The 13,380-nt window shown below is 46.2% G+C and overlaps 1 protein-coding gene across 8 annotated transcripts in view; it reads left to right on the top strand.

Annotated features, from left to right (window-relative positions):
• Positions 1 to 13,380, top strand: part of LOC117775111 (transcription factor COE3) — a 69,098-nt gene that overhangs the window by 43,102 nt on the left and 12,616 nt on the right. For 4 of the 8 annotated variants that reach the window (XM_034607970.1, XM_034607972.1, XM_034607974.1 and 1 more), the window contains exons 9-10: positions 4,584 to 4,714; positions 4,884 to 5,010. In XM_034607970.1, the coding sequence (XP_034463861.1) occupies positions 4,584 to 4,714; positions 4,884 to 5,010 (258 nt within the window). Of the gene's footprint in view, positions 1 to 4,580; positions 4,715 to 4,883; positions 5,011 to 13,380 lie in introns of all 8 variants that reach the window. The other 4 variants (XM_034607969.1, XM_034607971.1, XM_034607973.1 and 1 more) reach the window with 1 other exon arrangement.

The raw sequence follows: 13,380 nt of genomic DNA, 5'->3' as shown, positions 1-13,380 counted from the left end.
TAGTTCCTTCAACTCTTTTGTTCCTCCATCACGCTCATTTTTTAAAAACTTTTTAAGTTGCTTTTTGCCTCTCTCATACTTGCTGCCTTTTTTCTTGACTGGAAAAAGTATGCATTACTCAGTATCATTTCGATATCACTAATGATGGTGATGATAACGCTCTGATTTGTGATTTAAAAAAATATATAAACTACTTCCAGCCTGCTAATGCACCTACATTTGTCCTAAAAGCCGCTGTGAAACATGATCAAATTGCTTAAGAATTTGGCTGTGAGGTCAATTTCCTGTCATTGGGCTCTGCAGTGTTAGCTGTGAGAGAGCTGAAACAGGGGGAGGAAGGAGAACGAGAGACAGGGAGGAGGGGGGTGGAGTGTGGAAGGGTGGGTTGATGGTGTGTGTGTGTGTGTGTGTGTGTGTAGGTGGGGGGGGGGGGGGGTGCACTATGAGAAAAACAGAACTTACTGTTTTTCCTCCAACTGATTCCATATGATAGACTGATTGCCTGCTCAGCCAAAAAAGAGAGAAAAGACGGACCACCAAACCATGGGAAATCCAAAAAGTAAAATGCACGAAACATAACCTTGTGACCCTGGTGGCCTCCGCTCACAGATGGGAGCACACGCAGCTGAAAGATTGTTAGAAAAAAGAGAAAGAAAAAGAAGGAAAGAACTGACTTGGGCCAATTGTGCAAATTGCTTATCTTCAGATTTCAAGAGCCAATTATGGCTGGGCAAACAGTTTATATACACCACTGACTAAAACAAGCTTCTCTACACATTAATGGGCATTAATGGTTCTATCACCAAAAGCAAATGTAATGTTTAATACAACAACGACTAATAAAAAAAAAAGAAAAAAAAAATACACGACTAGACAATTAATATATCTCAGTGCTCTCTAGTCCTAGTGGGGGAAAAGCTAATCTATTTGTTTTTGTCTTTATTAATGACTCCTCTACTGGAGAACAAAATCAAATAATTAAAGTCCTGCCCGGAGCACCAAAGTCATTATGTTCGCTGACGTTCTGTTTGTGTGTTTCACGTTTATGACACGATAGGTGTGGATCGCCTAGCAACCAGTTTCTTAATGAGGAGAGCAATTAAAGAGGTTGAGCCCTCGCCTCCATGTTCCCCCACTCCCACGAGACCGCCAGTGTTTGGTGTATGTGTGTGTCAATGTATGTGTGTGTGTGTGCCTGTGTTCTTTACAGGTTACCCCAACCCATCCTTTTCTTCCTCTCTTCACCACACTCTTCAAAGCAGCCGAGTGACGCCCCGTAAAGCAAGAAAAAGACGCTATTGTCAACCGCCCAGTTGAACATGTCTTTGTCTAATAACTTTAAAACACCTTCCCTCTGCTAAAGCGTTTTTTTTTTTTCCTCCCCTGCCTCCCTCCGTGACTCCAGCTCCGTAACTAATTTAACATGCATCAACAGCGATCACTCGCTTTGTTTGATTCACCTTTTGATAAACAGAGGTGTGACACACGAGAAAGGCCGCTCACTAAAAAAAAAGTAATAGCAGCCTTTTCCTGCGTGTAGCGCTCTGACAACTTGCAGGCAGACGGACGGCGTGCTTTAAATTAGCAACACATTCTTCCTCAGGAGTTCACTGGGCGAGAAGCCTCAGATATGTGACTGACTGACTGAGGCATCCTTCCTCTCAGCTTTCACTGCACTTGCAGCCCCCGCTGCCTTGCATTGATCAAGACGTGCTGCCCCCTATTGGTGCACAGGCGGGACAGCCCCCCTCGGATGACAGACCGAATCCCCACCATGTGACATTTTTGTTCACTTGTGTGGATTGTCACACAACAAGCATATTATGCATTCAGACACGAACGTGCTTTGTGGCTGCCTGTCACTCAAACATGTATAGATTCAGGCTCAAAGGTGCATAAACATGCTCACAAATAGTCGGGTCTTTCACACACATGCAGCATCACCCCCCACACACACAAACGGCACAGCACCGGCACACACACGCCTCTCTCTCCCTCTCTTTTTCTCACTGTCACACACACACACACACGTTCCTTAGCTCAGTTCCACCATTATAGAGCCCCAGACAATATAGGAGACTCAGCATAGAGCCTGCAGCGCCTGCCTCATTTGCATGCCAAGTGGCTGTAATGCTGTTAGGGTTTATGCAATAAAGACAAGTGAATCCAGACTGCTGGGCCTAAGAGGAAGAAAGAGAGGGAGGAGAGAAGGGGGGAAAAGGAGAGGAGGAAAGGAGAAAGAGAAGGAGAGAATATGAGCGAGAGAGGTTGAGAGCGAGGGAGAGGCAGTGAGAGCGAGAGAGAGAGAGTCAAAGGGAACAGATGGCCCAGGGAGAGGTAAAAGGTATAATCCCATCAGCTGCACTATCAACCGACCATCTGGACATCCCACAGCACAATTACAACACATTTCAGCAGGCAGAACAAAGGACGGCTTCGCGGGGCCACATCAGACCTGTTTGAGTGTCACAATACTAGAGCTGGGACCTCCTCTGCTCAGATCTCAGATCAGTTTTGACGTCCTCTACAACCAACACTAACCAGAGAGGAGAAAGATTAGGACAGATCACAGATCAGCTGCCCCGGGTCATTACACGGCATTGACGACCGAGAGATAAACTCAAGCCCGCAGACAAATAGATAAGGCGACACGTCATCACAGTAGAGAAACATGACATATGAATCCCAAATCGTGCGATTCTCCTCCTCTGTGGACCCAAAGTTTGCGTAGACTCAGTGATGCAACACTCGGAGCGGTCGGGCCGACTCTTTGCATCCTCATCCGTCCTCATGATGCCTATCATCTGCTGAGGGGGCATTGTGCGTGTCTGTCATCAGATCGCCTGTGCTGACTGTGTAATCCACTTCTCCACGGTCCCCATTCAGCACATGCTCCCCTCTCTGTCTGTGCATTGAGACATATGCAAATTTCCAGGCAGAAGGGTGGACGGCTTAGGGCCTCAGTTGCTGCCTCTCCATGGGTCTTTCTGTGTGTGGGAGGGGGCACTGGGATTTCCGAGGTGGTGTATGTGTGTGTGTGTGTGTGTGTGTGTGTGTGTGTGTGTGTGTGTGTGTGTGCGCCCGTGTGTGATTGTGGATGCTTGTCGGAGGTTTCAGGCCGCAGCTGCCCCCCAACAGTCGCCGACGCCATCAGGCCCTCTTCTTGCCTCCTCCTCCTCCTCCTTCCTGCCCCCCTCGTTCTCTCATCCCCAAAGTCAATTTGTTTACAGTAATTTTGAAGGGTGAATTATTTGCTGTAATCGTCCGCACTGATGAAGGTCAGGCCCTCAGAGGGGGCCCAGCATGCCCATAGAGGGTTGGTCCTCTTTCAGACGCTCTGCTTCGCAATTAAGGAAAGCAAATGTCACTCCTCCAGGCCTCACAAATGAAAATCTGTACGAGGTGATTAGCATGAAGTCAACAGCGCCTGTTAAAGTCAGATTCCCTGTAGTACCAATGTGTGTGTGTGAGTGTGTGCGTGTGTGCGTGTGTGCACTTTATGGGCAGGGAGAGAGAGCAAACATGACCTGAACAGACCCAACAGCAAGGCAAACAAAGGGAGATGTCTTGTCTGAGGTGATTCATACAACAATGGCCCACTGTGATTTACTTACTGGATGGAAAGGATAATAGAGGTTTAGAAGTGAGCTTGTAAGGTGAAAAGGAACTTGCCAGAATAGTTGCTCACATTTTGCCGGAGCAGGGAAAACATGCACAATTCATAGTGTGTTAAAAGATATTGATGGAAATAGATTAAATTTGATATTGCTATTTTATGGCGGGCTGTCATGCTATTTCTGTTGTAAACACGGTGTTGTGCTGAACACCATATTAAGGTAATGCATCAAATGACAGTGAACGTGAGGCACCAGATCACTCAAATTAGATTATAATAACAACCCAGACTGTTGATGAATGGCAGAGCGACGTTGCAGAAGTCATGCCAGATGAAAAGCATTGTAATAAACAATACGAAATGGATTGAATCGATCACAAAAAGAAAGAAAAAAAAGCCCCAACAAACTGAATAATTCATGAGTGCATTTCACGTTATGAAACCTGAGACTACAGTCGCTGTGCCGGCACTGTACAGCATATGCAGAACAAAGGTAATGAAATAACATGAACCAGCAAAGCTTTAGCTTGTCATTTCCACTTTAACAGCCTGTATCCTTGACTCATTTAAGATGTGTTCAACTTTGAAATTTTACTGTACATGCCGGTGCATGCTTAATCAATTCTGATAGCTACATTTGCCCTGACACATAATTTGCTCCATCAAATCATTTTCCTGGCGAGCCCGGCGTTTAGCCTTTGTGAAGTGGACCATTTGAAGGGTCTGCTTAACTACACCACTCCAGCGCGCTGATAAATGATTTTGATTCTCATGCCTTAAAGGACAAATCCATCATATTTTTTTTTTTACCAGGGGGCAATTTCCATGATATGACTTTGTGAGAGAGACATGGTGGGCTGAATGTGGAGGTGATGCAGCAATGTGTCTGTGTGGAAAGAGACATGGGCCCCGAATGTTGAAGTCTGGGTGCTGAATTGGCTCTTCTCTCTTTGTCTTGGATAAGCAGCCACCCCGTGCATCAAGGCAATCAGCCCTAGCGAGGGATGGACCACTGGAGGAGCCACTGTCATCATCATAGGGGACAACTTCTTTGATGGCCTACAAGTCGTGTTCGGCACCATGCTCGTATGGAGTGAGGTATGATGACTTTTTTTTTTTTACAGGTTCTAATAAAACCCCGTCGGAAAAATTAGAGATTCAAAAAAACTGTCAAAACTGCGGAGACAAACTTTTTTAGCCAACATAGATAACGGCTCACTCTTTGCAGAAGGCTCATTATTTCTCTGCTCTCTCCTCTGTAATCCAGCTCATAACTCCCCACGCCATCCGCGTCCAGACTCCACCTCGGCACATCCCCGGTGTTGTGGAAGTCACGCTGTCCTACAAGTCCAAGCAGTTCTGCAAAGGTGCCCCTGGGAGATTTGTCTACACTGGTGAGTCAAAAAAAAACAACCTTTCTCTTTCTACAGGCCCCCCCCCCGTCTGATGGAGCCCTCAGCCCCAAGTCCAGCCACTATTAATGGACTAACCAGCGCCTTGCTTGCTGAATGCTAAATGTGTGAGATCTGCACGGCTAGCGAGAGAGGTGTTTTCGCGGAGGGGCTCCTACAAGTGCAACTCGATCCCCCTCTGACCTGCCATCGTACAAGGGCGCTGCCAAGCTCTGTTAAACTCAAGCTGTCAGGATAACTCGTTCTGCCAAGTTTCTTAATCTGCCCTGTTGTGAGATAGATAATGCTTTCTGCTAATTTGCAGATTTTCTGAGGCAACATGTGGTTTCGTTTTTTTTATGAATCAGATTAGAAAAGTAATACCTAAGTTAAGTGGCACGAGTGCGGGCAAAGTTATTCAAAGGAAAGAAAAGTGGAGGCGACAAAGATGTGTATGTGGGTTGAGGGAGGGTGTGTGTGTCACACTATAAGTAAGGGATCTGATTATCTTGGCTAACAGAAGGAAGTGGTGGTCTTATCTGTCATCATTGGTGAGGAGACAGAGGTTGCGGGGGTCAGAGCCTGTCTGACCTGGAAGCCTCTGTCTGTTCCAGCTCTGATGGGCAGAATGAAACGGGGCCGCGTCGAAGCACTCTCACTTCCCCCAGGCCTCCAGCGCAGCCGTGGCCTTGAGCACCTCAGAATTGCAAAGTGAGGGCTCAACCCCCCCAACCCCAGCCCTACAAAAAAAAAAAAAAGTCCAGACCCCTCCATCCTGGGGCAGCTGTTTCTCATCAAGTCCCCCCTTTCTCTTGCTCCCCAAACCTCCACCGCTACCACCCCCAGCCATCCGTCCCCTTCTCCTCCAACCGTGCAGTCTGGCCCAGCTCTCCTGCATTTAACCTCCCTTGCAGGAGCGGAGCAGAGGCCAACAAGGCACCGGGATAATGAAACAGGAGTGTAGTGTGGCTGCGTTAAGTGCATGTGTGTCTGTTTGTGTGAGCGAGCGAGAGGGAGAGACGTGTGTGTGCGCTCAGCCTGCGTGCGTGTGTGTGTGAGTACATGTGTTACTGCACAGCCCAGAGAAGGTGTATAAGTTAAGACATTAATGGCTTCTATAGCACCCTGGTGAAAGTGCCAGGTCCCTTAAGAACAGACCCCATTAGTCACAGAGGCTAAGCGGATTGGGATGATTACCATCAGGTTTTTACTGGGGAAACGTGTCCCCTTCTCTCTATCTCTGCTGATCCCACCCCCCAATTCTTCCTCTCTGTCTTCCCCGGGTTCCTACTCACTTCCAGTTAGTATAAAGATACAATTACCCCTGGAGGCAACGGTGGTACAATTGATTAGTGCGGTGAATTAAAAGAGAAAGTCACCAATAGACAGGTCCGTCTCCTCTGCTCTGCTATTCCCTGTGTGGCTCACCCTGATTGTACGAGGGTTGACGCTCGAGAGAAAGAGGCCGTTAAAGAGAGCAGAATGCATAACGGCAGAATTGGGTATCACTGAGTTCCATATGTACAGTAATTGCTACGTGAAAGGATGTTAGCTACTTCTCTCACACATTAAAAAAGGGAATGGGCTGAAGCATTGAGTGCAGACATTGAGTGGATCAGGTATTTAAGAGTGAAACAGCTCATTTCCAACCGTAGCGTTTCTGCCTGTGATACAGCACTTGAACAAATGGCATTTGAAAATGACCTGGAGTTACAATAGCAAATTACATGGGCTGGAAAAAGGGCATGCAGCGACATGGTGCCGCCTGCAAGGCACCGAGTGTCATATTGGAGAGCAACATGTGCATATCAAAGGTTTAGTTATCAAAGCTCATGGCTTCAAGCGTGTCTTGAGAGCGCGGCTTGAGAGGAGGGCCTTTTTAGACCCCACTTTTTTTTTTTTTTTTCATGTTGACTCTTCTTGCACCACCACCCTAATTGTGGAGATTTACCTCGCTCAATTTAAGAAATTATCACAAATTACCAAGAGTCAACACAGAGGAGACTGCAGTCGATTCGAACAGCGGTGGGACACGTCCTCATTCGGGTTAGTACCCTGGAACGGCTCCAAAACTCACAATCCATTCTCAGAAAGAGAGGCGGACGTCAAATAATCCTGTAGCCATTGAGTATTGAACGTTTAAAACAGTAATGAGACAAACAGATATAACATATAAAACTTTACTAGGCTGTACTTTACTGACTGCTTCAAGCAGCTTATATCTGTACTTTAATTGCCACATTTTTTAAAGGAATGACATGTCAGCTATTTTTTTGCTATTTTTACAGGCTTTACCTTTTACCTTCTAACAAAGTGCTGTCCCTTGGAGGTTGCTAGCTTGTCCTCTGTCTAATCCATGTATTGGTTATCCATTGGTCCGGACAGGACTGGTAGAACCAACTGTCAGCAAGGTTGTAGAAAATCAAAGGAAGAAAGTCCAGGCTGAACTGAGTCAATACTTTATTATACTTTATGCTTTATTAAGCCCTGCAAACAGCACATGCCGGATTTATCAGATATTCTTTAAGGGGAAAGTCTCCATTTTCACCCTCATTTGCAGCCTCCTAACCTTTTTTTGCTGCATAGTCACAGCACTCTATGAAAGAGTAAATCATAAATAAAAACTTTGACCGTACAATTTATCCAATTTAAGCTCCTAATTGCATCAGAGCTGTTGGTTTCCTAGTTTCCACGAGAGCTCCCCTCCAGGGGCAACGATGCAGGCCCTTGGTAATATGGTTCTGCAAGCAGTCCTAACACACTCAGCCACTATTTATCCTAATCAGTGACATCCACATAACCAGGATTGCTTAAAATGAACCCCTTCCGCGCCCCAGAAAACGCACATTCACCGGGACCCCATTTGTCATGGGTAAATTGAGGGTCAGTAAACTTCGCCTGTATCCTCCAGTGGGGATCCAGGACATGCATCATAACGTTAGGAGAGAATGATTGGCGAAGGCGAGCTGTCACACATTTGTCAGGGGGAAGGGAACATTATTTGCTAATTTCCCAAGCTGGGCACTGACAGGGTGCTTCGTCTTCAGACCTTTGTTGACCAGCATGGCTTCTCGGCTATTAGTACAAGTCAAGTGTTTTTCCTTTTTTTTTTCCTGTCCTCACTGTAAAGCGGCAGTAATAAGAGCCATTCGTTCGACCTCACACGAGCAGCAGCACACTGGGTGAAGGATTTTGGACGGTGCAGATGCCCCATACAGTGAGCTGCTCTTGCCAGGCCGTAGTTGAGGCCAGACAGCCTTGAGGGCTGATGGATCACAAAGTTTCCCCCGTCAAGGTGACGCTATCGACTCCACTGCACCAAAATCTGACAAAATGGGTATGAGGCAGTCATTCATCAACATAAGGACAAAGAGGTCATGTGTGCTTCACTCAATACTGGTGGAGATCAAGAAATGTCAGTCCTGTAAGGGATGGAAAAGGAAGATGATGATAGGGCAGAAGTAAGGTTTCTTTTTTTAGTTAAGCCTCAACTACAATTACTTATTTTGTAGATGTATCTGTCTTTGTACAAATCCAAACTGGAAACTGTTTTTTTACAGCAAAACATGGATATGAGTAGTGGTAATTCCCAGATGGAAAATTAAACTCACTTCCGGTCCCACTGTTAGAAAGAGGAAAAACATGTTTTGTAGTTTTGGACCCTCCTCTTCCAAAGAAAGAATTTAAAAATAAAATAAACAAACACAGACGTCTTTATCGGGTCACATCAGATCGGGCCCTGCGCTGCTCGGCCTGTGAATCGGCCTGTACCAAGGTCTACTCCCCGCCCTGCCGTCACTTTGAAGTCCCAGACTCAGAAGCAGATCAGATGGAAAGCTTCCTTTTCATTTCCTGTCCTGCAGGGTTGGGTGTGGTACTCCACTGGTCGCTGGTCAGTGATGGGGTGTGGCCAACAGCAAAGATAGGCTATAATGAAAGGCATTCAAGGAGGTATGTAAACAGATCATAGAGGAGGACTCCTAAAGACAAACCAGATACTGTACACAAGCTGAAAATCCCTTAAAGTTCGAAACACAGCAATTCAGATTTAGGCCCCTTTTCCAAAAAACTCACTAACACTCGCTAATATCTGGCTTTGATGTGTAATGGGAATGGACACGATCTGCGTTCAATTCCGGGTCAAATTACTCAACAGTAGGCAACAGGTTATAATCCACTTCTGGTCCAATTCGGAAAAGACACCTGGGTGAATGCGTAAATTTGGCCAGACAGTAAAGTGCATACAACAGAACCGACTGGCAATGGGAAAGAGGTCGACCGCATTTTTTTTTTTAGAGATTTTACCTGTGTTTAAAAAACTCTCATACACCCACTAATTTTGGTGTAAAAGAGGTTTTCGAAACCAATTTTACTTTATCTGCAGATTTGAAATAGAGAATCCCCCCGCAGTATGAAGTGCTACAACAAGAAGAGATGACATAGGCATTTATAAATGTCATCGCCACAGTCAAGTGGGTTGTAACCAGTTGGCACAACAGTTTTAGCATGTGTCAAGGCATGTTATCCACTCGCCATATCCTCATACCTGCCTGTCTCATTACAACCCTGGTATTTAGCACCAGCTCCGCAGGAGTGGGAGCAGACACTCGTTGCCAAGTTAGATGGGCCTGGTTTGAAGGCCTTGCGAGCGAGTGTGGAGCGCGACAAGGTTCCACGGAGGAAGGTCCTTGTGTCCAATTAGAGGGCTGACGTGACACGTGCTCGCACTCCCCCACTGTCAGGCAGCTTGTCAGGTAGGCTTTGAGAAGCACACTGTGGCATTATTCCACAGCGTGTTATCAGCAAGTGACCTGTGAAATCCAGCTCCAGGAAATTGATTGAAATAAGTACTTGCAGTTGAGCATGTATTCCCCCCCCCCCCCCATTACATATCTCTGTGAAATATATTGTGGGTATCTTTCAAGAGAAAAATGAAAGTACGCAAGTGTTTTTTTTTCTTTCTTCCTCTCCCAGTAAGGAATGGTATTCATTGATTTAATTTTAATTGGACCCCCTTTTTTGTCCCACAGTATTGTTAGAGGTCTGTTTTGTAATAGCTCTTAAAATGGATTGTCCCCACTAAGTCACAGCATCAGTCCTCTGCCACAGGAAAGATAGACACAGGCGGCAGGGAGGTGGGGGGCTCTTGATAGACGAGTATTTTCCCCTCCTCCTCTTTTCCCTTCCTCCTCTTCTTGCCCCATTTTCAGTATGATCCACATCCAACAGGCTCTAAAAGAATTCCACCCCCCCCCCCACCCGCCCCCCCGCGCTGCCGCATTTTGATTGAAATTCATCGGCAAGTTTATTGAGAAATGAATGAGGGAGGCAGCGCGGTATTGACTTTGAGAGGAAAACACAACTCATCTTGAATGAGGGGGAAAACGTGGCCGTAATTTAGCCGTCATCGATCTGTGCCCCGTCCATGTATTGATCTTCATTTTACAATATTAATTTGCGCTTGCAATCAGCTGTGAAGGGAACCCATTTGATTTCTGTTGGCTGGTAATGTGTGAAAGTCCGCCGGCGTCCTTCGAGAAGTGGCACACATACTTTAGATGTCATCTAAGAGGATTGAACAGGTGTCTCTGGCCCTTTCTAATAATACAGCCCATATGAAGGGAGGCTGAAATTATGGATCCGCAATCTGTAACATTGCTCCCTTTTAACCGTGTTAATTACATTTTATCTGTTGCAGGAGCAATATCTGCCGGAGACTGTAACTGTCTCGATTTTTTTTTTTTCCATCTGTATTGGCTCAAAGTTCATGAAATTTCAATGATCATTGATCTGTCTCCATTGATTTATCTTAACTGCAAATTTTAATTTCCTGTTCATCTTGAGACTGCTGGAGATGGAATCACTCAGTGGTAACTGGCTGCAGTGGATGGAGATGATATGGTCAGTGTTGAAGCAGATGAGGTTTGCTTTGCGTGGGTTTGCTGTGAAAATTCCAATTTGGCTTGGTTTGTTTTTTTTTTTTCTCCTGTAAAGATGGTCTCTACATCTGCATGCATGTTTTCTATTCTCTCAGCAACAACTGGAACATTTCCATACTGCGCAGCTGTAGCATGACTTCCGAGTATTTCACCTTTCAGTCTGCACAGTTTTCAGTTTTAACCCCTTGCGGTGACAGAGATTTGCTCTTTCTGTGTCTCCAGTACTGAGCAGCAGCCAGATGAGGTCATTACGTGTGTTGATACTGCTCTGAACCGCATCCATCTAACCGACTGCAGGTGCCTAGGAGGCTTCAGTTAGACTGTTTGACAAGTCACAAATGCAATAACACTTAAATGAACTTCTGCCTGTGCTGTTTATCTGTCTCCCCCTTTCCAACTCCCACTCCACCTCTAATTTGTGTTAAGGGGGAAGAAAAAAATAACTGCTCAATGGTGTAGGAGGAGTGGAGATAAGCTCGAAGCAGTTAAGTATAATTAGCGAAAGTAATAGCTGGCAAATGGCAACAAGGCTAGGTTTTTATCTCCTGGAAAGATAGAGTTATCGTAATAAGCTGTAATGGCTGGCAGGAATGCTAGTACTCTGTGCAAGCCTCCATTCAGCCTCATAGACTTAACAAGGAACAATTTCCCTTAAATTTACTGCTTTGCTCAAACATTTCCCCATGTTTATACCCCGATACTGTAAGTCAATACACGAGTTCAATCCACTTCCATATAGACCCAGGGCACACAGCAGTGTATTGCCGTGTAAGCACTTCTGGCTGCCAACGTCGGCCATGTTACACTGTTCCTGTAGAGCGGTTACTCATGTCCTATTTCTAGAGAACACGGAGAAGGAGCAACAGACCACACTCAGATGCCATGTACACGCCATCCACTCTACATTTTAAGTAAAGTGGCTGGACTGAGGCGGCTAAAGGGGCTCTCACAGAAAATGTGTGAGGGGCATGAAAGGCCGGGCAGATTAAGGCATCAGATCAAAATAAGACTGGGAAGTGCACATTCCAGGTCGAGGAATTCCACTGAAGCCCTGCCACGAGCGCTCGAGCGCATGCGCGATATTCAAAATTGGAAGTGATACGGTCACAGCTGCACACCGAGGCATGCATTACATTTCTTCATATTCTGAAACATGATCATTCACTCTCCAGAGTGAGAAAATTACTGAAATATTCATAAAATCTTTTTTCCCCCCTCATTCTTTCATGGAAAAAAAAAAGCGTCCGACTCTCCAGCAGGTCTGTTTCTTTGTCACCTATCGTGTTAATTCCGCTCATATGTGGAAACAATTCTTTTGCTGTTTAAATCTGGAACATATGTGCTGCCACTTTGTTGTCTCGTCGCTTTTGTTAAATTCTAATCATCTCGGAAATCAGACCACGGAAACAAATCTATGGGCGATTACGTCTCTGTGAATGTAACACAAGCAGGGGGAAAGAGATATAATAATAACGTAATTGAACAAAACATGTAACCTGTCTAAATCTGAGCAGAAGATGAGAGAAAATGAAAATTCTATTAGTCCGTAATGTTCCCTCTGCTCCCCCCCCTCCTCGCATGTGCTCTTCATCTCCCCTGCAAAGTATTCAAATGCAAGCCCTGCCTTACCTCCCTGTGTCTCTTTTTCTCTAATTATCCATGAGGTCAGTAAGCAAAATGGGGAAGAAGCCAGGAGATCAATACAAATTATCCCTGAGCAAACCAGTGCTGACAGTTTGAATTGCAGCATATGTTTACCCAAAATCAGGCAATTTATCTTAATATCAGGCGAGTAATGCAGCAGGGGTGAGAGGTCACACAATCTCTCCACCTCATAATTACCCGCCTCTAAAACAGGAAAGTGGTATTGATTGGCCGCGGGCCGGGAAGCGGGCGTGACTGGAACGTGCCAGCGACCCCCCACCCCCATCATACCTCCTCCCAGTCACCCCCCCCCCCCCCCACCCCCCCCCCACCCCCCACCCCCCCCCACCCCCCTTCACTCCACCTTCCCCTGTCCCTCTTCCCTCCCCTCGGCTAGACTCCCCACCCTGCGCAGGATTTATGGGATGTGTGTGGAGGGTTTCATGTTACCATGCAGCGTCTGAGAACCCTTACAGGAGGGGTAATGTGAGGGGAGAGGGGGGGGGTGTACACTCCCTCCACACCCTCACTCCCCCCTCCCCTCTCTCCCTCTCTCCCTTTCACCGTATTGTGTCGGGAGGACGAGGAGAGGGCCAAACTAATTTTGGCGTGCAAGTGCATCGCAGAGCTGGATTTGCCCGTTACATCTTTAGAGGAGAGTAAAGTTTACGACAGAGTGTGAAGTTGGGACATAATGATGTGGCAAAGATTAAAAAAGACACGGGGCGAGGAGGTGAGAGTGAAATAAAAAAAGTGTGTGGGTGTGGGTGGGCCGGGGGGGGGGGGACTG

Source organism: Hippoglossus hippoglossus, chromosome 15, assembly GCF_009819705.1.
Source record: "Hippoglossus hippoglossus isolate fHipHip1 chromosome 15, fHipHip1.pri, whole genome shotgun sequence".
Lineage (NCBI taxonomy): Eukaryota > Metazoa > Chordata > Actinopteri > Pleuronectiformes > Pleuronectidae > Hippoglossus > Hippoglossus hippoglossus.
This window is presented reverse-complemented; position numbering and strand designations above follow the sequence as displayed.